Below are 24,424 nucleotides of genomic sequence, written 5' to 3'. Positions count from 1 at the left end.
AAAGTATTGCTGAACCTGTAGAAACCTGATCATGACCTGTGCTATATACTTCACAAGCATTATTTAACCTGTATAGGCTTCCATAGGCTGGTATCCCTGTATGTTACATACCTCAGACTTTGAAGTCTATACAGAAAAAGGAATGGGGGGAAGGGGAAATGCTCTAAACACAGTCAAAAATCCCTCTAAATCCATCCTCACCTTCCTTACCTGAAAGCACACTGGTCAGTGACAGCTGTACCTGCTCTTCCTTTTGACAAGCCTGTGTTGCACAAGCACAGGGCTTGCTGCAGAGGCTGACAAGGGGAGCAGGGGCACAGTTGTCCTGGGGCAGCTCTCTTGTGCATGGGCCCCCTGCCACTGGCTGCAGAAGTTCCTGGCAGGCACCTTCCCTGCCCTGCTGGCCTGGGAGCCATCTTTCAGTGGCCATCTCCACTGACACCCCCTGAGATGATCTGTTGTTTCAGGCTGTGCAGATGCTGGCAGGTGTTTGCTGTCATGACAGTGTAACAGTAAATCCTGGGTTTATGTTTCCAATTGCTCTGAGCAGTAGGACAGAAACTGATGGGAGCCCAATTCTAGCCCTTCAGGCTTTGTAGTAACTCTGACACATCTGTGCAGGAACAAGTCCACCAAATACAATTATTCTGAGAATGAGACATTTTTAGATGTAGAGAAAAGAAGTAACAGTGGGGAGGAAAAGTGTGAAAGAAGAACAAGGGAGATAAGACTAAGGCAGTGACTGACCTAAGAACGTACATAGTCCAGCTGTGGTTTTTCACAAGATCAGTAAGTTCCAAGTAAAGGCAGTTCAGACCTTGTTACAGTCCTAGTGCCAAGGCAAGTGCCACCTTCTCCTGCCCTCCAAAATAACAAGAATTGCATATAATCTTATCCAGAATAGTGTAAGGAAGCTTTTCTTGCTCAAAGTTAGTGCATCATTAATAGCAACTTGCAGAACTTAATTGGCAGATCCTACTAATGCAGCAGTTCCAGTGCTTCTGATGGCTATAATTTAAAGGTTGGTATACTGTGCCTGTCGTAGTCAACATTTGCAAAATGGATAGACTTCACAGACTGGATGCTGTTCCCAGATTATATTGACTGTTGTAATCAAGAGCAGAGAAGAAAATATTAAATGTTCACAGTCAAGAGAAGCGCAACAGGCTTCCATAATAGTCTTTCAGTAACTGTGATTTTAAAGTCAGATAAGCATGCAGCCCCTGAAGGAGCAGAATCACTCCTAAATCATGGTTGTTTATCTTAAAAATTATTTAAATGGTGTTATGGAGGTTCTCATTGAGAGTCACAAGGATTTCCAGAACTAGCAGTGCTCCTCTGAACAGAGAAAGGGGACAGAAACAACACTGCCAAATATGAAAATACAGTCTGGAGAATGAATGAATGAATGAATAGAATGCAGGATTGGTCTGTCTTATTTTTCTTTTGCCCTGTGGATGGCCAAAGTTACAGGCTAGCTTGCAACACTTTGTTCCCAGTGTTGTCAATTATATCCTTGATGATTTCTGGTCTTGTGCATAGTAATTTTTTGATCAAGTATAAGCTGTTGAACTAAGGGGTTGGTACACAAGAAAAACAGAAATAATCTTTCTGGGGATTTTTGTTTGGTTGGTGCTTCACAGCTTGTGACAGGAAAAAACCAAGGGTTTGAAATTAAGACTCTCTATAAAAATGAGGAAGAAGAGATCATCTCACAGTGGCAGTTCTTAATGATACCCATGATAATGATTCAGGATTTTGGAAACCTTCAAAATCAGTGTTATGTTTTCCCATCACATAACCCATTTTAAGCAACTGAGAATTAAAATATACAGATAAATACATTATCACGTCTAGGAAATGAAATCAAGAAAGTCTGGAAAACATCTCTGGGCCATACTCTTGTAGATGTGCTCATGCTGCTCAGCTCCTTCCAGACAGGCTGTGCTGTTACATGTGAGAAGGGAAACAGCAAACAGATGTTCTCCTTCTGACCCTGTAGACAAGCACAAGGTTAGCTGACATGAGAGCAGGAAAAGCAGAGTTTCCTAATGGGGTAATGGCATAATGGGATCTTGCTTTGATCAGAAAGGTGTGCTAGGCATTCCTGGCCCTGGGAGCATTGAGTGCCAAATGTTTTTAGATACAAAGTGAATACTCTGTGCCATCTGGGACATGGGCTTTAGGAAAGGGGACACTGAGCTGCTGTAAGCTGCTACCGTGGTGTTGTTGAAGTCCTGGGGCAGGTAAAGTTTACGCTGGCTGATGATCTGCCCGGGTTCATTATGGTGGAGGGCATGTCTAGGATTTCATTTTCTACGGTACTTTCACCATACCCGTCTCCTTTTCCCCTTAAGAGTCCGTCAAAACAAAGCCCATTTTAAAAGAAATGAATGTAGAAAATGTGAAACATAAGGATCTTTTACAAAGTGTCTTTTACAGTGCTGGGTACATAAAACAGGGCAGTGGAAGATAAGCCATTATGTATGTTGAGGAAGCCTAAGAATAAAGATTATAGGCAAACAGTCTACCTTTCTTTACAAGGCCTTGATTTACATCCCTGAAATCTCAAATTTAGCTATTACAATGAAGTCCTGTTGCACACAGAGCTGCCTTTTTATCACCACTTAAAATCTAATTAATCCGTATTGAAGCACAAAGATTTCTGTTGTGTTTTAGGGTGAGGGGTCATAGAGCCCTCTTTGTTCATCCTCAGGCTTGTAATCATCAGGCATTGGGATATAATTTTACCAAGCAAATTGGAAGGTAACAGATCAAATCCTTATCGGAAAGCCTAACTCATGGTTTAGTGAAGTCCTTCGTCCTTTATGTGAAACTTTATATTCGTGAAGAACAAAAAAGTGTTTCAGAGCTTGCAAAGGGTTAATAGCAAGGGCTTATATTTGGGGCAGCAGAGACCTAAAATCATCACAGCTTCCACCATCACTCAAGGTAGCAGTTGGTACAGAATTGCTGGGGAGACCTTTCTCCTCAAGCTTTCAGGACTCTGCTCTTACAATGGCCTTAGTCTATCAACCAGTGATGCAATTAAGTGGCATATTGGTCTCTCTGTTGGGATGGGTCCTGTCCTGTCTCACCACCTATCTACCCCAGTGGAAAAACCTTAACTTGGAACTAAATGAACTGGAGATCTGGACCATGGGACTCTGGCAAGCTTGTGTTGTCCAGGAAGAAGGAGGAATGCAATGCAAGGACTTTGATTCTTTCCTAGCTTTACCTCCAGAGCTCAGGATTTCTAGGATTTTGATGTTTTTTTCCAATGGATCAGGGCTTTTGGGCCTTTTGCTCTCAGGATTTGGGTTGGACTGTTTGAAAATTGGTGAAAGACAACAGGAACAAAAGAAACGGTTGTTGCTGTTTGGAGGAATGCTCTTCTGGATATCGGGGATTACAGCTATTGTCCCAGTTTCCTGGGTTGCCCATGCCACGGTCCAGGAATTTTGGGATGAGAATATACCAGATATTGTACCCAGGTGGGATTTTGGGGAAGCTTTGTTTGTTGGCTGGCTTGCTGGATTTTGTCTTATATTAGGAGGATCCCTACTTAATTGCACAATGTGTTCTACTGAAGCCCATCCGTCTTCGGCCCATTATGCAGTAGCAGAACAGCAGGATCAGTGTCAATGCTTGGAAACTGAAACAAGGCCTTAAAATGGGTGTTTTTAAGCAGTACAGCAATACTGCCCTATCTTTTCCAAACCCTAGTGCAAGCCAGAAACTTGTTCCGGTAGTAATTCAAAGGACTCTTTGTTATCCAGCCGATTTCCCAAATTTATGTGTGTTTTCTCCATAAACTGGTATTGGAAGGTGGTGTGTTTTCTCACCTGTGGAACTGCTTAAAACTGTTTCAGAGCAAAATGCTGAGGTGTTCACAGACTGTACAGAAAAGGTGCTTTTGCTTCCTTAACTGCACTGTAAAATCCTGAAAATGAATATGCATGTTCTCTTACAGCTTGGATTTTAACCAAAATGTGCTTCCTTTTTCATGTAACCAGTAAAATAAGCCCCAAAGTTTGACTCCCTCAATTTACAATTTTCCACTTGACTGATGCATTGATGTATGAACTTAGAGGAGACGTCTGATCCTAAGCAGCCTGAATACCTGCATTGCATCAAATGTTTTTTTCTGTGTATTTGGAAATAGTAAGTTTCTGAAATTATAGCAAGCTTTGCAACTGTCTTTTTGTGCATGGGGGGTGATGGTGTGGGTGCTTAGATCCAGCAAGCTGTGTTTTTCCAGTCTGCCACATTAAACTGCCCATACAAGTTATTCTAACACCTGCATGCTTTATGCACCAAATATAGGCAGAGAAATGCTGCTTTAAAAACCAGTGTAGCTGTCTTCCTCTGACCAGGTCTTGAGTCATTATGCATCCTATGCAAGGTCCCTTAAGTTCCATTCACTCATGTTTGGAACATGTTGGTATATATTTGACATTAAACGTATGATGTTTAACTGGCCACAAAGCACATGGTATAATTTACTCTAAGTGGAAGTGCATCAATGTGATATTAGAACTTAAAAACAAACTGTGAGATGCCAAAATCCGCAAAACTGCTGTCATGCTTTAGCTGATTGATAGAAAACCAAGTATATGCTTTTCTTAAAAAAAACCCAAAAAATAATGAAAAGTGAGCCCAACTGTGGCCACACCATTCTGCTACTGCTTTACCACACCACATCCCACTCCCCCAAACACTGCACATGGAACCAGGCAAAGCAAAGCAGGAGGGAGGGGAGAAGTATTTCATGCTTCATAAAGCATCGTTTTAACTTGTGTTTATATATGACAGAGTATGACAAAGAACTGAGCTGAACAGTGCCTGCAAAAGCCAATGGTTTGGTGCTTCTGTGATTGCAAAAAATGAACTTGGCAAGCAGACACAGGCTACTGTTAGCTGGATTTCTGTTGTCTGTGCTAGGAAGGATTTTAACTGATACCTGTAACTACTTACCAGGCTGGGAAAATCTCAACTTGGACATAAATGCACCAGAGCTTTGGAGCATGGGACTTTGGCACATGATGTAGGAACACAGTGTAAAGAGTTTTATTCTTTCCTAGAATTCAAGATTTCCATGATTTTAGTAGCTACATAAAATGGACTAGGACTTCTGAGCCTTGTGACGTCCAGTCCTGGTTTGGACTGTAAGATGGAGGCTACAGTGCAGAAGATAAGAAAAGCTGTTACTACTTGGAAGAATACCCCAGGTGATATCTGGAGACCCTCCCCTGCTTACACTGTAATGCAGGAGATTTGGAATGGCAGCATCCCAGAGATTCTGCCCAGACAGGAATTAGGGGATGCACTGTTCAGTGCTCAGTTTGGTGGATTTATTCTAATTCTAGGGAAATCTCTACTCCTCTCCACAATCTGTTTATCATCTGACCATCACTTAGAAGAGCAGTATCCAATGGCAGATATACAAGATACCCATGAGCATCTGGAAACTGGAAATTGAAGACTTAAAGAAGGGCAGGTATCAGGTTTTCTACCATCTTGCTTGCATTACAGTAAGAGTCAGAGACCTGCTGAACAGAGGTTACTGTTTACAAGAGCAGGGGTGGGATTCTTTCTTACCAAGCAGTTCCTGCAATCACTGCTTGCTTCCACTTTTAATTACATGAATTAATGAGCTATGGCAATTTAAGCCACCACTGTATTTCTCCCAAGTCTGATAAATGGCAGATTTTGTTTCTGTGGTACGACTTGGGGGAGCAAGTATAAAATTTTTAATCTCTAGGTCTTCATGGAGACTTGACCATATTTTAAATGGCAGAACTCCTACTGGGGCTGCTGCATGTATTTTTTTACAAAAGAATATTAGTTGAAGTCTGAAAGAGTTTGTATCAGCAGTTCACCATGCACTACAAAAACCTAATGCAGTTCAACCTTAAATGAAGTTTGCTGAGCCTGTATCATTTACAGTAAACGAGATGTTCTCAGACATTATGTAATGTGATGCAAGATTCTGCATCGTGAGAGAGACAGAATATGACCACCTCTGTCCCTGCCCAATCTCTCTCCAAGGAAAGTCAGTATTTCTGGGCAATAATGAACTGTTGTCTGGAGGAGACTCAACCATATTCATTGCAGGTGCAGTTTTTACTTCATGAATGTAAAGAACTAACTTCAAGTATATGAATCAGTTTCCATATAACATATCCTTACAGCTGTGAGTGATTGATGTGAACTTTCTATAAATTGCCATGATTTTACACTGACAAAGCTGTAGCAGCCATCTGTTTCTGCAAAGACCATATAGAGAGACAGAAGAACAAAAAAACAATTAAACAAAACACTGGTCTGGAAAACAGCTTTGTTAAAAAATGTATTTTCCAATCACTGAAACACATGAAAAGTGCAGAGACAAGTTAATCTATGTAATGTACTTGCATACTCTTACAGACAAAATTAGAACAGAAACACATTCAGAATATAACCTGATCAAATATTTAGTTCAGTCCTGAGCATTTGATATTTAATACAGTATAAACATAGCAATAGTAAAAAGAAAAATAATCATAAAATTATTTGTGTTCTATTACAATTTCTGCTAAACTTTGCTCATTTGGCTAAATATTCTTGTACCAGTAATATTTACTTTTTGATATATTCAACTGCACTGACATTGGTACCTGGCAATAGAACTAATTACATTCGTTATACCCTGCTGTGCAGGATAAATTTCACTTCAAGAGTAATATTTATCACTTTACACTGATGGGAGTTTATTTGTATGTAATATTTTAGCTTATTCTATTGAGTGTTTTGAGTGTGACACACTGAATTAGTAAAAAAACCCCAAACTCCAAGCCCAGAATTGTTAAAAGCTGCCTATAAATATGTTCAACTTTACCAATCTGGAAAATGAAGAGCATGAATATGTCTGTCTCTCATTTTTAAAGGAGTTTTGTAAGCTGAAGCTAGCAATACTTAAGTTTTGACTTCACCTTATGCTTACAAATCAGAAAATAATACTTCTTTTTGGAAAATTATTCAACATTTGAGAAAAAACAGCTACCTGGGCAAGAATTTAGACACCTTTAAGTATTTTTCACAATAGCATCCTTAATGACAAATACTTTTATGGCCAGAACTGAACTATATTAAACAGAACATAAATAAAACTGTAAATAAATAAAAGAAAATCATAAAGTAGACCTCTAAACATCATTCTACAAACACCTTATATAATCAAATTGAGAAGTTGAAACTGTCAACCTTCATTTCACCTCTACATTAAATAATTCCAGATTTTTTTTAATTGACCTTTCAAACATGAATGTTATCTCAAACCCAAGACACAAAAAACAAATGGGGCATTCATAGAGGATGTTCAATCAGTCATCTTGCTTAAAATAGTATGTTTGGCTTTATATTTCAGTGACTGATGTATTTGTGCATAAGAAAACCCTTGGGTGTTACACAGACCTGTCATTACAGAATTGTCACTTCGAGTCTAAGACAGCTGCTGCCATATTGTGGTTATATTGTTTCCATTTGCTCAGCAAGTAATTATAACATTTCTGAAAGATGAAGTTCATGCAATGTGGCTTGTTGCTTGGGGAAGAAAACTGCAGCCAGTGAATGAAATACATCTGAGTGCAATATACTAAATAGAAAATAAAATATTTCTGTTCTCTGCAATATCCACCTACTTAGACTGTATCCACAGAAGATGACCCCAACTGCTTTACCAAGACAGGACTGCTTGAACACCTACATCTGATGTTCTGAACTTCTAACAGAAGGCATCCACGTTGCCTTCTGATAAAGCAGCCTGCTAGGAAGAAGCATGTAAGACACTTGAAACAAGCTGTTCACATCTATTCATTAAACATATGCACCCCTAACTGCATACAGGGTCAATTGTGTATTTTAAAAATTGTTATTTATTGTACCAAAATTTGTGCAGACTTCTAGTAAGGAGCCTTTTCAGACAATGGTTTACCTTACCAACAGGACTTTTGTTGTCTGTGTTAGCATGTCAGAGATTTTTTTCTGGTATAAATACTTTCATTATGCATCTTCAGATCTGCAAACCTAGCATACTCCTTCATTATTCCTAGCTGGCAATCAGACAGCCCCCTAGGACAAACAATTAACAGAGAAGAACTCTCTGTTTTAAGAGCACAGTGGGTATAACTATTCCAATTTCAATGGTGGTATTATGAATTTGATTCATCCTCTTCAGAAAGCAGCTGCCCCTTTTGGTAGTCTCAAAGTAAGTTTTTAGGGTTACTTGTCTGCCTTGCCTTTCTCACTCTCCCGCAGATGCAAGAAACCTTTTAGTGCATGTTAAAGTACTGTACATTCACAAAACTAAACTCTGAACTCCGTGTCTTCCTACAAAGTATTAAAAAACAAAACCAGAAGAAATTTATTTTCAGAAACAAAATTACATCGTGGATGATGAATCTAATCAGCAGCTGTAGTGAGGCAGCCTGGATGTTTTGGAAAGGAGCTTACACTTGTGGTTAACTTTAAACTACAAAAGTTACACTCTTGTACAAAAGTATTGCATGGCAGAACAGCCATTTTCACAGTCTGCTCACATGAAAATAGTGAAAAGATAAACAATTGTCTGTTGAACATAATTTTTCTCAACACAGTGCAGTTCAACAGGAGACATGCTTAGTACTGCCTTTGTTCCTTTGTTCCATCTTTACAAAATAAAAACACAGATGCGATACACACAAACTGTACAAAATCAGCATACCAAAATTAATCTACTTTGGTTTTCTGTTTGTTGGGGTTTTTTGCCATTTCTTAAGCTTACAACAATTCAGTTCACTATATTTTACAAATAAACATATCAATAGTGAATGTAAAATAGAAGATCTTTGAAAGCGCATCACTGGAACTACAAAGCTCATCTGAAAAGAGATGAACAAGTGGAAAAAACACTTCAAAGAAAATGCATAATTATACATCATCAGCTGGAAGGGCTGGTATACTGATCTTTGCTCTTGTGAAGTATGCTATCTTCTCCCTGAAATTAGAAAAGAAAACAAGGGATTTTTTTTACCATTTGTGGCATGACTCTAATGTCATCTGCTGTAGCGTTGCTAATATTAGAGGACAGTTCTTTAAAACACAGGTTTGGAAAATACACAGAAAAATTATTTACAACAAATGTGGCATTCTGACACAATTACCTTCTTATGCAGATTTATGTAAAAAGCCATTTCAGTTTTGAAAGAGAAAAAATACCAGTATTTAATTAATAACTGCAAAGATAAGACTGAAATATTGTTCCAGTCACTGAATTTCCAATGATGATAATTTCAGTAGGGGGATGAGAAGGCAAAATAAATCATTTTATCCTGACATGGGAAAAGGCCAAGGGGGGAATAGTCATGTCTGGGCAAGACTCAGAGAAGCAGAATTGTCAACCCATTCTCCAGTTGCTTCCCCTGTGCTGTTACCATTTCTGTCACCTATGAACCGAGACATTACTGAAGCATAACAAGTTTACACAGGGTTGCCTAGCAGCAGGCTAGAAAGCAGAAGAGAAGTATGGGGGCTTAAAAATTAAAGCTCAGAAGAATCATGGTTCTTGAGAGCTTTAAATATGTCTCTCTGTGATTAATCTGAGGCCACAGCACTGTAACAAGTCCAACTAGCAGGGCATGCACAATTCAGCCTCCAGAGGTAAGTATTTATCCAGAAGACTAAACCATGTTTTCCACTGCAGATGCTTCAGCTCACATAAAAAACAGTAGCTCAGAGCAAAATCAACCTAAACTGGCTTTCTCTTCCTAGTTGTGTGGTGACTAGAAAATAAAGGGAAATAAAGGCTTTTGATACCTTTCTTGCAGGGGAATGGGGTTTTAGGCACAATTACATGTTCCTGTAGATTTAGGCAGCAGTCTGTCTGTGATGATGCTTGAATGACCAGCACTGACCAAAACCCTTTCTCAAGACATGTACAAAAAGTGAAATCTTCAGGACGCTCTGAATTTCAAACTGAAGATAAATAACTCAGCTGTAACACATCTTAGCTGAGGAATCTCTTTCCTTTCTCTCTTGCTTTGACTCTGCATCACTTACAGCTTTGGTTTGCAGCACATGCTGCCTCACAGGCCCCTACTTGCTTATGGATTTTTTCAACTGCTCACAAATGAAGGTTAAAAAAAAAAAAAAAAGTCTCAGCAGCTGACTTAAATTTCTTATAAAGGAATCCAAAATTCAAACTTGAAAAATGTGTGGTAACTGACAAAACAGACCAAATTAACTTGCAGTACAGTTTCTATGTGCAAGAACAAGCACTGCATTTTTCAATCAATAGATGTGTATTTACTTTTATATAGAAATGTGGCCTCCAGGCTGCAAGCCCTGCCACTTACTTAAGTCTTAAGTCTTGAGCAAGGCACAAGTAGTGGCTAATGAGTTTCCTGACGAGCTGTGTCCTGTCCTACTTCTCCTTGAGTGGCCATTTGTTTCAGGCCCTTGCCATCACTGGAAGAGCTCGCATGACTTAAAGCCCACTGTCAACCTGCTGTGGGTGAGGTGAGCTACAGCAAGAGTCGCACACGTGCCTGCCTACAGCAGATGTCACACAGGGTGTGACACTCCACTCAGCTTCCTCACCACCTCTGAACTGCCACCTGAGCAGGTCATCGAGGCCTGGCTCTCTGAAACTCCAACTTAGAGCCATGTTAGACATCTGTGATGTTTCTGGCAAGTCAAAACTATCTGGATTTTTTACTAATACTATAGAGCATGTCTGATTATACCTAGAAACAGTTCATGTTACTTCACTACATTAAAAAGAGCATGAAAAGCAGAACAGGCCATACCTGAATGACTGCACCTGCAGTGGCACTTTCTGGCTCTGCTCCCGTAGCCGGCACACATCCTTAGAAGCCTTCCTCATCAATTTCTCAGCACTTAAACCTTGTTTCTGCTCTTCTTTTGACTGTTCTGCCTGTATAAAGAAAAACAACTGTATGTTGCTGATAATGAACAACTAGTCATTTCAAAGAAGTGAGAGATGCTTCATGTCAAGCCAAACACTTGGCAGTGTCAGGTTTACTGTTGGGCTCAATGATATTAAAGGTCTGTTCCAGCCTAAATGAATCTATGATAATCTCTATATAAAAGGTCAACAAGATAAAAGACTGACATCACAAGCCTAAGCCATGGCTGCGAAATAAGCTAATGGGGCTTTTCCTAAAAAAAGTAAATAGAGCAAACTCCATGCCAACACAGGTGGGTTTGTAAATTCTGATATTTGTTAGCTCTGTAGTTAAATACCTAACATTGTATGTATACATGTTGTCTATCCAAGAATCTTTTTAGAACTGCGAGCTACTGATTCTCTTCCCATATAAAATACTTCTATTTCCTGACAAAAGCTCTCAGGAAAGTTGTCTATACCTACTCTAAAGTGACTGACAGAAAAAGCAGGGAAGGCGTGCTCTCAAAATACATTTTCAGGTTTTGTTGACCATGTTAGCAGGAAACATGAACTTTTGTGACTTTATTCATGACATAGTATCTATTTTGCATGAGACTCATTTCTTTCATTTGCATTGCAGAGCCATAAAAAAGCCAAGGCAAGTGAACAGAACACCAGTGGTAACGAGATCAAAGGTCCTTTGTGAGCACTGCTGAGCAGCTACATACGCCACAGTAAGTGACTGAATTTCTGTATCTCAGTATTGCCAGTTCTATTACTTATGTCTTTACTAAGCATCAACAGGACAGCTGCAGCTATGCCATCCACAATTTCAGCAACAAGACTGCTATTAATACCTGTGCTTTGTTTTAAAAATGTTAAAAACTTATCAAGGGTTTCTGAATATCCAGTAATTTGAACAGTAACTCTTTTTAGGTGGGCAGTCACCTGAAATTCTCAGATATGACCCCCATTCCTACACAGGTGAGTTCTGTAACAAATGCATTGTTGCCCACATCACATGTGGGGTGCATGGAGTGGACAGTGCTTTTCTAGACTGCAGAGGCTGTCAGACAAATGTTATTTATTGTATTTTGAATTTTGTCAGCCATCAAAATTCAACAGAAGCAGCTCACATTCTTAAACAACTACAAAGTTGTAGAGACTTTAATTTTTGATTCTTTAGAGACTTGAAAATGCTGTTCATTACCTCAAATTAAAATACATTTGCAAGGCTGAAACAGCAATCTTCAAAGCTAGTTTGTGACTTAGAAGTTCACATCCCAGTTCTGAATTCAACCCAGTAGACTACTAAACAACAAAACCAACTAATTCAAAAGAGCTAGTCCATACTATCAGTTTCATACTGGGTAGTTATAAGAAAGCTGCTCACAGCAGGATAGTGGTACCCTCTGTCTGTTGAAACGCACTCTGGTTTCTATATGAAAGTGTTTTACATGAAAGAGAACCACCCTTTCAAAAAACTCACTCAAAATCAAGTCAGCTTGTACTGCTGTTAACTTCTTCAGTCCCCAACTCCAAAATAGCCATGATTTTGAAATAAAATTAATCTATAAATATTGTTTCCTTTATTAGTTAGTGAACATAAATTTGCAATCTACAGCTGGTAATGTCTTAATTAATTTTACCTATGTCATTGGTCATATGTTTTCCCAGCTCCCCTAATTAATATTTACAATCAAAGTACTAAACATATAATATTACAAAATTTTCTAATTTATCCTTTCCCTAACTATACATGAGATTCTTCTGATTACTACATTTCAGGTTTAAGAGCATAGATGACTTTTTTCCATACTCTCTATTATAATGCATCCTTTTTTCATTTTTGAATCCATTTATTTTTTCAGGACGCTCTAAGAGAGCGTCCCTGGATTTCAGCCCAATGTCTCTAGTAATATGCATATTAGAAGGTATGTACATGACCAGGTTTATATTTACATTATGGTTTTTGAGTGCTTTATATAAAATACAGAAAATCACACTAACACAAGGGACAGGCATTCAATAAGTCCCAAAATCTGGCACATTTTGTGGTGATGTACCCCCCCAACCTTGCAACAGTATGATGTCAGATTCTTTAAGCAACCTGAAAATCTGAAAACACTCATTCGTGACATTTATCTACCAAATATAAGTGTCAGATAGGAATCTCTCTATCTGGGCTTAGCTTAAGCTTAAGTTAGTTAGTTTAAGATGACAAAGAAGAAACACTATCAAAATTAGAGCTGAAATGCTATTTCCTGTCTTGTTCTTCCTTGGGTTTTGTATAGAAAAAACTGAATCCAAAGAAAAACTAACTGTACTGAACACCAAATCATTGGGACAAGGACATACTTATTGGTATTAATGACGTGGTTACACATTACCTCAACATAAATTATGTACTAAAAAGAAATAAAAAATATATTTACAGGAACCTTTTTTAGATATAAACAGCAGTAGTGCTTTAGAGTACACTAGGTGTCTGAAAACTTACTTGTATGAGGATTTAAGACTCAAACTTTGAAACACTGTATGATTTCTCACAAACACCCAATCTAAACAAGAAAAAATGCTTCTGGTGCACAGAATTATCTCTGTTTTCTGATCTGCAGGTATTAGTGGGCATTACACACTTGCTGTACTTAGGAAGGTGTGGAAGGAATGAGAGGGAAGGTATGCAGTCTGTGGATCTGGCTTCAAGCAGAGTAACTAACTGCGTGCTAGCAAGCAGCCACTGATTTTTAACATCCCTCACATCTACGGTTTCATTTTTCACTTGAGACTCTCTCAATTTCTCTGGCGTTTCCAGCTGCTGCATTAGTCTGTGCCATTATAATGCCTGCAGGATCTAAGAAATAATCTATGACAATGTTCTCTAGGCTGCTGTGTTTTGCTAACCCAAGGGGAAACACTGACAACTCAGTACAGCGCTCTCAGGGTTGTTTTGCTCCACAGGGGAAGGCTGCAGTGATTTTAAGGGTAGAAATAGTTCTAGAAACTTTGTAAGCACTCTTCAAAGAGGTGGAGTGACTGTGATCATTGTTTTGACTTTTACCTTGGGAAGGAGGACTTCAATGCTGTGCTACTGCCCGCATATATTTTAGGAATGTGCATTATTACTCTTATTGTTCACCAGTGTGTGTAATGGTGTTAATCACTGACCCTATACAAAATATGACAAACCTACCTCCTGCCTTGAAAGAGCCAGCTGAAATAAAGCACAAATCCAAAGGATTCATAATATGAAATGTTGCAGAGGCATACTCTGTTCCAGAGGGAACAGTTTTAGAATGGGAGTAATTTTAAATTAAACACTCAGAAAATATAATTTCTATCCTGCATCCAGTATTAGATATAAACTACTAAATTCCACATAAATTTAGCTATGCTTCTTTTCTATAAGTTACTATTTTTATGGGTTAAAACTTGGATCAAATTAATATAATGAATTCACATGGTAAAAACCAATACAGTTACGCTAAGTTTAAACACTGCACTTTCTTGCCCTATTTTCCCAGTGTTTTTAAGAACACTCATCAATGTTCACCCTAAACTCTGCTAGTGTTTTATAGTCATTTTAGTACTCCACTAACTATAACCAAGAATAGATGCCAGAAGAGGGACCAGAAGACACAACAGGACATCAGTGTAGAATTGGCAGAGCATGCTGGGGAGAAGTGTTATTTGCTAAGTTATCAGTCAAGGACTTCTTGAAATATGTGGTGCCATTACATGCATTTTTCTACTATGAATTTACCCAATCAATAAATGAATAATTTTTTGAACCTATGCAAACTTGCAGCACTCAATGTTTTACTGAAAACATTTTTACAGTTTCTGAATATCATGCTATGTTTGCTTGCATTTAACCTGCCATGTGTTCAATTTTATGTTTCTTGTTGAATACAAGACCATGATTCATTGCTCTCTTCCACCTCACTCATGGTTGTATGGACTTCAGTTTTAGCTACTTAGCTGTTCCTTACACAGAAGCTGTTTCCTTCCTTGACCGTCCTTGTTGACTCTCTGTAATTTTATCATCCACTTTGAAAAGGGAAACTAAAAATGAACTATGTTTATGGTACAAGCATAATAATATTTAGACCTTAAGGCAATGATGTTTTGTTCCAAGTATTTTTCTTAGCAATTCCTGTTTTATTTGCTTTTGACATCTGCTGATCCTGTGATGTTTTTGTTTATGTTTTGTCTCTCATGTGTGGAGTACCTCATTCCTAACATTTCCTAACAAAAGCTCAGCTTTGTAAATGTAAATATGAGGATCATCCTTTCCTCTTCTACACAAGGCTATTTACTGACATTTAGCTTTAAAAAAAACAAAACAACAAAATAAACAACTATTGCTTACATACAAGGAGGGCCTCTGCACCTTGTTAAAACTTTCCATTTTTACAACTCTGAATAACCTGGTGTATCAAAACACCAGTCTCTATCAACCATAAAGAGCTAAGGAGCACAGATCCCTCCTGGCTGTCACTCACAACCTCCCCTCAGTGAAAGCTGATGTACATTGACAGACTTGGATGGGAAGGGGGCTCCAGAAGGTGTCTACTCCAACCTCCTGCTCACAGTAGATGACGCCAGAGCTGAGTGGTCAGGGTCTTGACCAGTTAGGTTTAGAATACCTCCAGCTGTGCAGGTTGTGTGGGTTTGTTTTACCTTTTTTATTTGGTTGGGTTTTTAACTCCTCCAACAACCTCTCCAGGGCCCTATTCCCGTCGATGATCTCCATAATGATTTAAAAAACCAAACAATCTCCCAAAAACATAATAAAAGCCCCACAACATCTCACTTATTAAAGTATCTTGTTGAAATTTTCCACATTCCAACTTCTCACTGTTGCATCTCATTCTTCTGTCCCGTTTCTTGTCTTTTAATCATGTGAGGGCATCCCACCTTATGGCAGTGCATATATACTTGTACTGTTTGAGAGACCATCACACAGAGAACAGAATTTGGCTTTCCTTTGCCAAAACAAGTATTCCCTGCATGAAGAAATAATCCACTGCCTTTTCCCCTTGCACCTACTACTCTAGGTAGTGGTAATTGCTCCTTCTACCTGTTACAATAATCTTTTGGCTACAAGTTCTGTGCAGACTGCAAAGCAACTGATGCTAAGGGACAGAAAGCACATGCAAGTCTGTAAAAGCATGGCTGGGATGTGAGAATTCTAAATTAAGTTTTAAGTAAATGCTATTTTACTACACCAACCATAACTATTACTCCAAATAATAGAGTTTCTAATATGACTAATATTCAAAGTATTTAGAGGGTGTGAGGAAAATGTTACCTCAAATTCTTCGTTTAATGTTGCAGTATTGATCAATAAAGACACAGTTTACACTATGTAATTCAGAGATATCATTAGTCAAATGTGAGCTTCTGTAAAAAGCTTTTAACATCATTGAGCAAATTCTTTAACAAATTTATATCAAAGGTAGGGGCATACTCACACATATGTGCATGCTGCTCTTACCTGTTTTTCAGCTTGTTTCAAGAGCTTCTGGAAACGTTCATCCTCTAGCACACACAGAGGAAGGTCTGCCTCTCCTCTGCCTTTCATTTCCTCAAGCTTGTGTTTAAGGTCCCGCAAGGCCTGGAGCTCGTCGTTCAGACGGTTCTGTCTTGTGCGTGACACCTGCAGGTCCAGCTCCAAGTCCAGGGAAGTGCGCACGGGGCACTCCTGCGCGGCTCTTCGCATGATGGGCTGGCAAACAGGCTGAGTCGTTTGGGACACAACAGTAAAAATGAATACCTAGACAGGCTGGTGGAGAGTCTGACATACTGCAGTCAGAAAAGCTCAAATATTCTGGGCGGGATGGGGGTTTAGCAGTCTTTTTTTTTGAAGTGAAAAAATTCACAGGCTGGTGGAGAGTTTGACATACTGCAGTCAGAAAAGCTCAAATATTCTGGGGGGGTGGGGGTTTAGCAGTCTTTTTTTTTTAAGTGAAAAAATTAATCCATTTTGGAATTTTTCTTTAGTCATTAGCTAAAAATAAATGCTCCAACCAAGTGCACAATGATATATTTAAGGTTAAAAACAAAAAACCCATTCTGAACCGTGGGATGACACTGCCGGGAGACACAACACTACACAGAATTCCCCACAGATGTCAACTACATTACTTATTTTTGTAAATATTTGCTTTTTCAAGGCCTAACACATAATGTTACAAACTCTGTAAACATGCACATTCTTCAGCATATTTCATGTTATTTACTGTCCTTTCACAGTGACTTTTTGCATAAGTAAGTCAGGCAGGAGAAGAGAAGCCATCTTGGACTATTCAGTATCCCAGACTTTTCTTTCTTATGCAAAATGTATCCTGCTTCCTGGTAACAAGGCTTCCAAAGGACTATTTTTCTAGTTACAATTGAGATTAAAATATAACTCTCTAAATTAATGTAAGAATGAATTTCATGCAAGAGGCTCTTTCTCTCTTGCCCTTCAATCCTTTTGCTACTTAAATACTTTTGGTGGAGAATCAATTACCTCTAAAAGGACATCTAAATCCTTGAAATCTTCACCAAAATTTGCTCAAGATGTATATTGCTGGTGTAGACTTTTGTGCAGCATAAGCCACCTTGTGTCATGTTCTTTAACACAAATCCCCTTGACAGTAACTCAAGTTCAACAAGAAATGCCATGATGCTGAGCACCAGTGTCTCACTGCTGGCTTCAGCCATGACTAAAACAACACAGGCTTTCTTGGTGGGGACTGAGACCACTACATTGATATTTCATCATGAAACTACAGGACAGCATTGTGGTACTTGTGTTGCTTTTGCTGAAATACTTAAAATAAAGCGTATCCTTTACGTCATGTGGTATTCCCAGTGTCCTCACAGTTGCTTTTAAACCCTGTGCAGGTAACAGCACATACCTGTTTCACTCTCAGGCTCCGTCGTTCCGTGGCGTTTCTCACAAAGAGAGACTTCTTGGCTAGCGTGGAGCTGTCGCTGTCGCTGCGATTCAACTGCCAAAATGTACATAACAAACAGACATAAAGCACCTCCACGTGCAAATACACCTGCACTGGTAGAACCAGTCAGGGAACCTCAGCCTTTATATACATGTAGGTCATATTCTTAGTATAAAGTTAACAAGTTTGCAACTCGAATAAGCATCTACTCTAAAATTATAATCCTACACCAAGACAACCATTGATCTTACTGAATGAACAGTAAGATTCTTTAGGAATGCAAGGAAGGTAACTAAGGGTATTAAGTACTGACAAATCATTGTCTGGCTGCAGATACAAGCTATGGATTTTGCTTACCTGGGGCAGGCTTTTAACAAATTTACTACAGGGAAGGTGAATTACTGTAGGCATACACCTGTCCAACAAGTAGTATTTTTGTATTGTTGTTAATTGTAACAAGCAAAGGTGTGCCTACAGCTTCCTTCAGAAGCACTTCCTGCTTCTTAAAATTATGTGCTGTGGCTCAGCAGTAGCTTCCTCATAACTTTAGCATTATTTCATACACGTCAGTGCAGAATGATTGTTAGGTGCATCAGCATCACTAGGTGGTCAGAAACATCTCTCTGCAGAGTACGTATTTCAACTCTTCAGGAAAGACAAGAAAAGGGAAAAAGGAATTGTTCTGCTAACATTTCAGTAAGCAAAGGCAGGGCCCTAAAGTGTGCTTACACAGGGCTGACTGGGAGCTGGGGGTCAGAAATACAATCACTTGCCATACACAGTACACCTCTTGAGAGACAAATCTGTCTTTTCACCATGAGCTGTTAGTGGGAGCTCACTCCTTGATACAGAGAGGCAGCTATTGTCACTAATGTTCTTTAGGCACTTTTTAAGGGACATTTTCCAAAGCATGAACAGACTTTGGTTCTGTCCATGAGGCCTCAAAGATCTCTGTTCTCTGTAACATCAGAGGTGATTTCTTAAAGCCAGACCATCTCTTCTGATTAGAGAGCAGCTGGCACTTCACCAGAGTGTATCCAACAGGCGCTTCCCTCTCGTACAGCACCATAATGCAAGGAAGGCTGGATATGTCCGTGGTACAAGCCAGGGACCGGGACTGGGGACACTCCAGCTCTTCAGCCCTCTTTGTGAACAGGGATGCAACTGCAGTGCCCACTCTGGAGCCCCCTGCAGTGGGCAATGAGTGCTTCTGACACTGCAAAATACAGATCTGCAAACATGTTCTTTTCTCAGGGTACTTTCCTTCCACACGCAATGAGAAATAGAATGGTTTATTCAAGGTAAAGGGTTTTTTTGATTCTGGCTCTTGGCAGCAGGTCTGTAGCAATGTTCAAAGCTACAAAAACCCAATACTCTTCCAGATACAAAAGCCTCAGAAGTTTACACTAACTAAACTACTAAAAGAACTAGTTTTACTTCCTGTTGAAGACCTACATAGGCCTAAGGTGATATTTTTTTGCTAATACTAATTTCCATTTAGGAATTAAATTCCGGAACAGCAATTAAGATGAAGGCTAGCTTCTGAATTCAGCCAATAATGTATCCAAATTGTGTAAAAATTGTTAGAAAACAATCTGCTATATTTCATTCTGGAGGGTATATAGAATCACTATTTAAGTATGTAGGTATTGACTAAAGATTCTTTTTTTTTTTAGGCCTATGAGAATCACAGAGAAGTGATGAACATTAATGTTCCCATATGATTAAGGCATATGCCTCTAATTGAACGGGGGAATTAAAGCATAAGTATTACTTTAAAAAAAATACTTGTATAAATAACCTGTAGAAACTAAAGATCAAAATAAACTGCCTTTTCTAGGGTATCTGTGATTAAAATCTATAGAGCTGGCAGTCCACGCTTAAATCTTTAAACACATTATTTTCATAGTTAGTTTAGCAGCAGGAAGACTCACAATTTAAATATTTTTTTTTCTTTTTCCATGCTACCATAGATCTAGAGAGACTGGAGAACTTAGCTGCCAAAGCCGTGTTTAAAACCCAGCCCCGAGGCAGCGCTTGCACATCTTTCAAAGATGCAATTACAGCAGGATTTGGGCTGCCTAGGTTTAAAACCAGTTGAGATACAAAGCGAGATTGAAAATTGATGACTGAGCTCTTTCCACACTGTTACCCTTAAATGGTTGCATTATTAAAATATGGTAATGCAATGGCATTTTACAGTGAATTCTATTTCATGTTGTAACAAATTGTTTTGCTGCGAGAGTGCTGGAGTTGCTGACATGCAGGGAAACACTTTTTGCAGAGAGCCAGCACAGGCATCTGTGTTATTTCTCTCCAATAGGATGTATTTTTGCCCTAGCAGAGGTGTTTTGCAAGAGTATGCAACTCTGCTGAAAGTCAATTCTACTATACATCAGCTCAGATAGGGAAGGACTCTAGAGAAAGCACAGGCTCTGCCTCTTGCAGGGAAAATCAGCACATGACTCAGTGTCATTAATGCTTCATTCCCAAGAAGTTAAATGACTCTTTAGTTAATAGCTCTTCATTCCAAGTGTTTTTGCTCTTACCCTGCAGATGTATTGGTTCCGCTCGCCTGGAGAGAAGGTTTGGGAGCGCACTATCATGCTGCTCCTGACAAAGGGACGCTGTCTGGAGCTCCAGCTGGCTCTGTCCTTGGGCCGGACTGCTGTGTTCTCGCTAACTGGCTCCTCAGTGTTAGTCTCTTTATCAACCTGTGAACAGGAATTGAATGGATAAGACTTGCTATAACCAGACAGATACCCCCACATAGTTTCTGTGCTTTCAGACTTCACAAGCATTCTCATTACCTTGCGGTGGATGGGAAAAGACCAGCGGCAAAAAGCACTGTGCATTTATAGAGAAGCTATTCCACATAAAGAAATACAAAATTCCCAAGAGTGTGTGGAGAGGCTTTGAGGGTACTCTTTGTAGCCAGTTAAGCCGAAGCTTTTGCAGAAAGGCCTTTGCTGCTTGGCAGATGATTTGATGCAAACACAGTGCAAATAATGTTTTGCTTTGCCATTCGCAGACCTTATGATTATTTCACATTTATATTTACTTTGTTTGGTATTTGCAGAAGAGCAAGGTTCTGCCGTGCCAGAGATCAGAGATGGTGCCTGTGCATGGATCCTTGCAGACATACTGCCATACATCCCCAAGCCTCAGCAGCAAGGCTGCTTTATGCAATCTCTAGAGCTACACCAGCCTTGTGAACCCTTGTGAACCCAGGGGCTGGCTGCTGTCCCTCAGCACAGCCTGCTGCCTACTAGAGTTGTCCCACATGTGCCAGAAGGAGCCTCAAGTGGCCCCATCCCTGTGGGTGGCACAGCCTGTGCTTACTTCCATGCTGCATTCATCCTGGCTGCTAGGCCAGACCAAGCTCTGCAGCAGTGGAACATTCAATGTTACTGATGAGCAATGGGGCTTTTTCTTCAACTTGGGTAATTTAATGAGCTTCCTGGTTTTCACAGTGCAGGAGATAAATACAGTGACCTAAATAGCACAACAGCAGCCCTGAGAGCATGTGGCATACAGAGATCCATGCTGTGTGTGGCTCTGCAGTGGAGACTGCTGTCTTTCACTCCTTGTCTGGGTCTCCCCTGCCCAGGCTTAGCAAAGCACTTGTGTGCGTGTCTAACCTTCACATGTCGTCCTTGCCATCTCCCCTTGCTGAGTTAGGGCTTTGATCTATATTTACTTGCTACCCAACAGACTGTCAGTCCTTTTAATACCACAGTCTTAGCTCATTTGGCATCTTGCCACATTAATTGGAAGTTAATTACAGTTTCCAGCAAGTCCACTGAGATGTTAAACTTTTGTATTGTCACCAAGTTGAAAGAACGAGATGTCAGTCTTCGTCTTTTTACTTCAGTTATTTTATAGAACTTGCAGGTTTAAAACATGCAACAGTGTTTTAATTAAGCTGCAGAAAGCTTCTAAAAATTTCATTTCTGAGAGAGTGCTACCATATCAGGGATATGTTTACTAAGCATTTACTAAAAGTGCTTTCAGGAAAGTGGAATATAATTTAAAAAACAACAGTTACCAAGAACATGGAATTAGAATTTGCTTTATGCAGTGTGTGGGTACAACAGTACCCTCAATTGTCCAAAAGTATATACAGTTTTAATACACATTTTGGAATTTTCTGTTCATTTATCTTTTGTCCTTTTTTCTGCTAAGACAGTTCTTGTGTTTCACACCCAAAAATTAGGGAAAAAATTAGGAAATCCCTGAACTGGCTTAGAGATCTTGACCCTTGTCATGTGTTTTTCCCTGTCTAGCAGACAAATCAGAAGAAAAAAAAAAAGAAACAATGAAACAGATGTGCAGAAATATTTTAAATATGCACAAGCTGAAGCTACTGAACTACTCTTGTATTTTGAATGTCCTCCATATGCAACAAAAAAAGTGAAGATAGAGAGTTTTGGTTAATTGTCCTGGACTTAGAAGTCCTGCTTAGCATGTCTGTCCAATGTCCTCTTCATAGTTCAGAAGTGACCACACCAATTTTGTTACACGTACATACTGACAAGTGCTACAGCAAAGGCCACATCAAATTGTAAATTCATAGATGCAGCAGACTTTTACATTAATTGCTCAGAAATACATTTTTTAACATACTAAGATAGTGCAGGAATGTGAATTTTAAGATATTCACCAGTGTTAGAACTACAGCAGCTTGCTGGCTTTCCTGGGCCTCATCACTGTTCTCTCTGTTCTTGTCTTCATCTTCATGCATTTCTGGTGCATCCATGAGTAATCCCATGTCATCATTAGAGTCACCTTCTACTTCCAGCTTAATGCCATCTTCCTCTTCATCCACAATGTCATCAGAGGCCTCTGCGAGCATCTCTAGCCTGTATGAACAGAAGTAGCCTAGGCTTATTATGAAACTGAAAAAGCTCAACAGAGAAAGGTACCAGAAATCCCAGACATCACTAATGTGTAAGGCGTGCATTTTCCTGACAGGGAAAACAACTATCATCCAATGTTTCCACTAAGTTCATGTGAAGGCCCATTTCATTGCTGCCTCCAGAAAAACCCAGCACTACTACAGTTCACCTTCAAGGTCATTGTGACAGCACTGCCCTATATTCAACAGCTGTAATGTTGATAACGTTGAAGGACTTTCGTTATGAGTTCATAAAACAAAAAGCTACTCCCCCCTTCCCCCCAATAAAGCATGTATTTTCTTCTACACTGCAGCCAAGAAATTGCACAATAACAGAACTGAAATAGCAATTTAGCAAAAAATCTGTTCTTGGGAAAGCTCAAATTTTCTTCAAAAACAAGACCATCAATGGAAGCACACCCACTGACTTTGTCAGACAGGAGCTCTCTTTTCAAATCTAACTGCTTGTCTGTTACAGTTAATGCAACTATAATATTTGATATTTTGCTACACTTCCAGTGGCTTCACAGCCCAGGTGGTTTCACAGGAAGGTGTACATGGAATGGAGGAGCATTGGCAGCAGGAGATCATAGAGGCAGTCAAGAGACTGGAATGTGAATTGACCATACAAGAGAACAAGACTTTACTCCAATTCCAGTGGTGGTGAGGCACTGGAACAAGTTGTCCAGAGAAGCCATAGATGTTCTGTCCTTGGAAATTTTCAAGGCCAGGTTGGATGGGGTGTTGACCACCTGTTCTAATGGAAGGGGTCCCTGCCCATGGCAGCAGTATTAGATTGGACGATCTTTAAAGATCCCTTCCAACCTATACCGTTCTATGAATCTGTGATCTCCAAAAGTACAGCCCTTTTGTTTGTCTAAGAAGAGGAAGAATGAGCTGAATCATTCAGGCATGAACAGTGAGGGAGGAAAAGTGTCTTTACCAGTCTTCCTCAGTGGCCCTTTGCTCTTGTTCCTTCTCTTCATCTTCAGCCAGCTCTTGTTCTACTGCTTCCAGCTCAGCAGATGTCCTCTCCAGCAGAGCTGACACAGCATCCTGCTCACAAGGAAAAAAATGAAACCAGAGTCAAATGATACATAACAGGTAGGAAAATGACAACTCTTGCAAGAGCTGCATTACCCTACTGCTCCCTGATGTCAGCAGACACAATGACCCCCAGATCATGAGGAAAACGGGTTTGAATTGTCAGTGTATAGCACATTGAATGATTACTTTTATGCACAGTAAATTTCAATGAAAAACAATTGGTTTTAAAATGACAATGCAATCAAATATACTCCTGTCATCCTTCAATGTATTTTCTCATCTTCCCTCTCATACTGTTCTTAGGTGAAAAAAGGTTGCTTTTCAAAGTTACATTTTCTATGCAATTCTCTCAAGAAGGGATTAAAGCAGAAAAGCTTATTTAACCAGAAGAGTTAGTATGTTTTGCATAAAGAGCATGTTCAGCGTGATGGCTTTGAGTATGCAGATTCAAATAGTTAATAAATAGCAATTTTCAATGTATGCATATGAAAATAAATGGCACACTTAAGGAAGCTCTTCAATAACATTCTTTCTAAAAAGAAACACAGCTGAAGGCCCTACTCACACAAAGTCACTCTAGACAAAAGTGCCTGCAAAACAGGGCCT

The 24,424-nt window shown here is 39.4% G+C and overlaps 2 protein-coding genes and 1 pseudogene across 3 annotated transcripts in view; 2 read left to right on the top strand and 1 right to left on the bottom strand.

The window, feature by feature from the left end:
• Positions 1-3,018: 3,018 nt before the first annotated feature.
• LOC120497999 (claudin-22-like) lies at positions 3,019-3,672 on the top strand. The gene has a single exon (XM_039700224.1). It carries the CDS (start codon positions 3,019-3,021, stop codon positions 3,670-3,672), a length of 654 nt encoding a protein of 217 aa, XP_039556158.1.
• Positions 3,673-4,886: 1,214 nt separating this feature from the next.
• On the top strand, positions 4,887-5,653 carry LOC120497878 (annotated as a pseudogene).
• A 682-nt stretch (positions 5,654-6,335) lies between these two features.
• Positions 6,336-24,424, bottom strand: part of WWC2 (WW and C2 domain containing 2) — a 95,352-nt gene continuing 77,263 nt past the window's right edge. For both annotated transcript variants that reach the window (XM_039700150.1, XM_039700151.1), the window contains exons 17-23: positions 23,715-23,827; positions 22,538-22,736; positions 20,424-20,588; positions 17,836-17,928; positions 16,428-16,670; positions 10,827-10,954; positions 6,336-9,016 (exon numbers count right to left, since the gene is read on the bottom strand). In XM_039700150.1, coding sequence (XP_039556084.1) covers positions 8,950-9,016; positions 10,827-10,954; positions 16,428-16,670; positions 17,836-17,928; positions 20,424-20,588; positions 22,538-22,736; positions 23,715-23,827 — 1,008 coding nt within the window. In that variant the 3' untranslated portion in view covers positions 6,336-8,949. The remainder of the gene's footprint in view (positions 9,017-10,826; positions 10,955-16,427; positions 16,671-17,835; positions 17,929-20,423; positions 20,589-22,537; positions 22,737-23,714; positions 23,828-24,424) is intronic.

Source organism: Passer montanus, unplaced genomic scaffold (assembly GCF_014805655.1).
Source record: "Passer montanus isolate IOZ18808 unplaced genomic scaffold, ASM1480565v1 scaffold14, whole genome shotgun sequence".
NCBI classification, from domain to species: domain Eukaryota; kingdom Metazoa; phylum Chordata; class Aves; order Passeriformes; family Passeridae; genus Passer; species Passer montanus.
The sequence above is the reverse complement of the archived record's forward strand: the minus strand, read 5'-3'. Positions and strand labels throughout refer to the sequence as shown.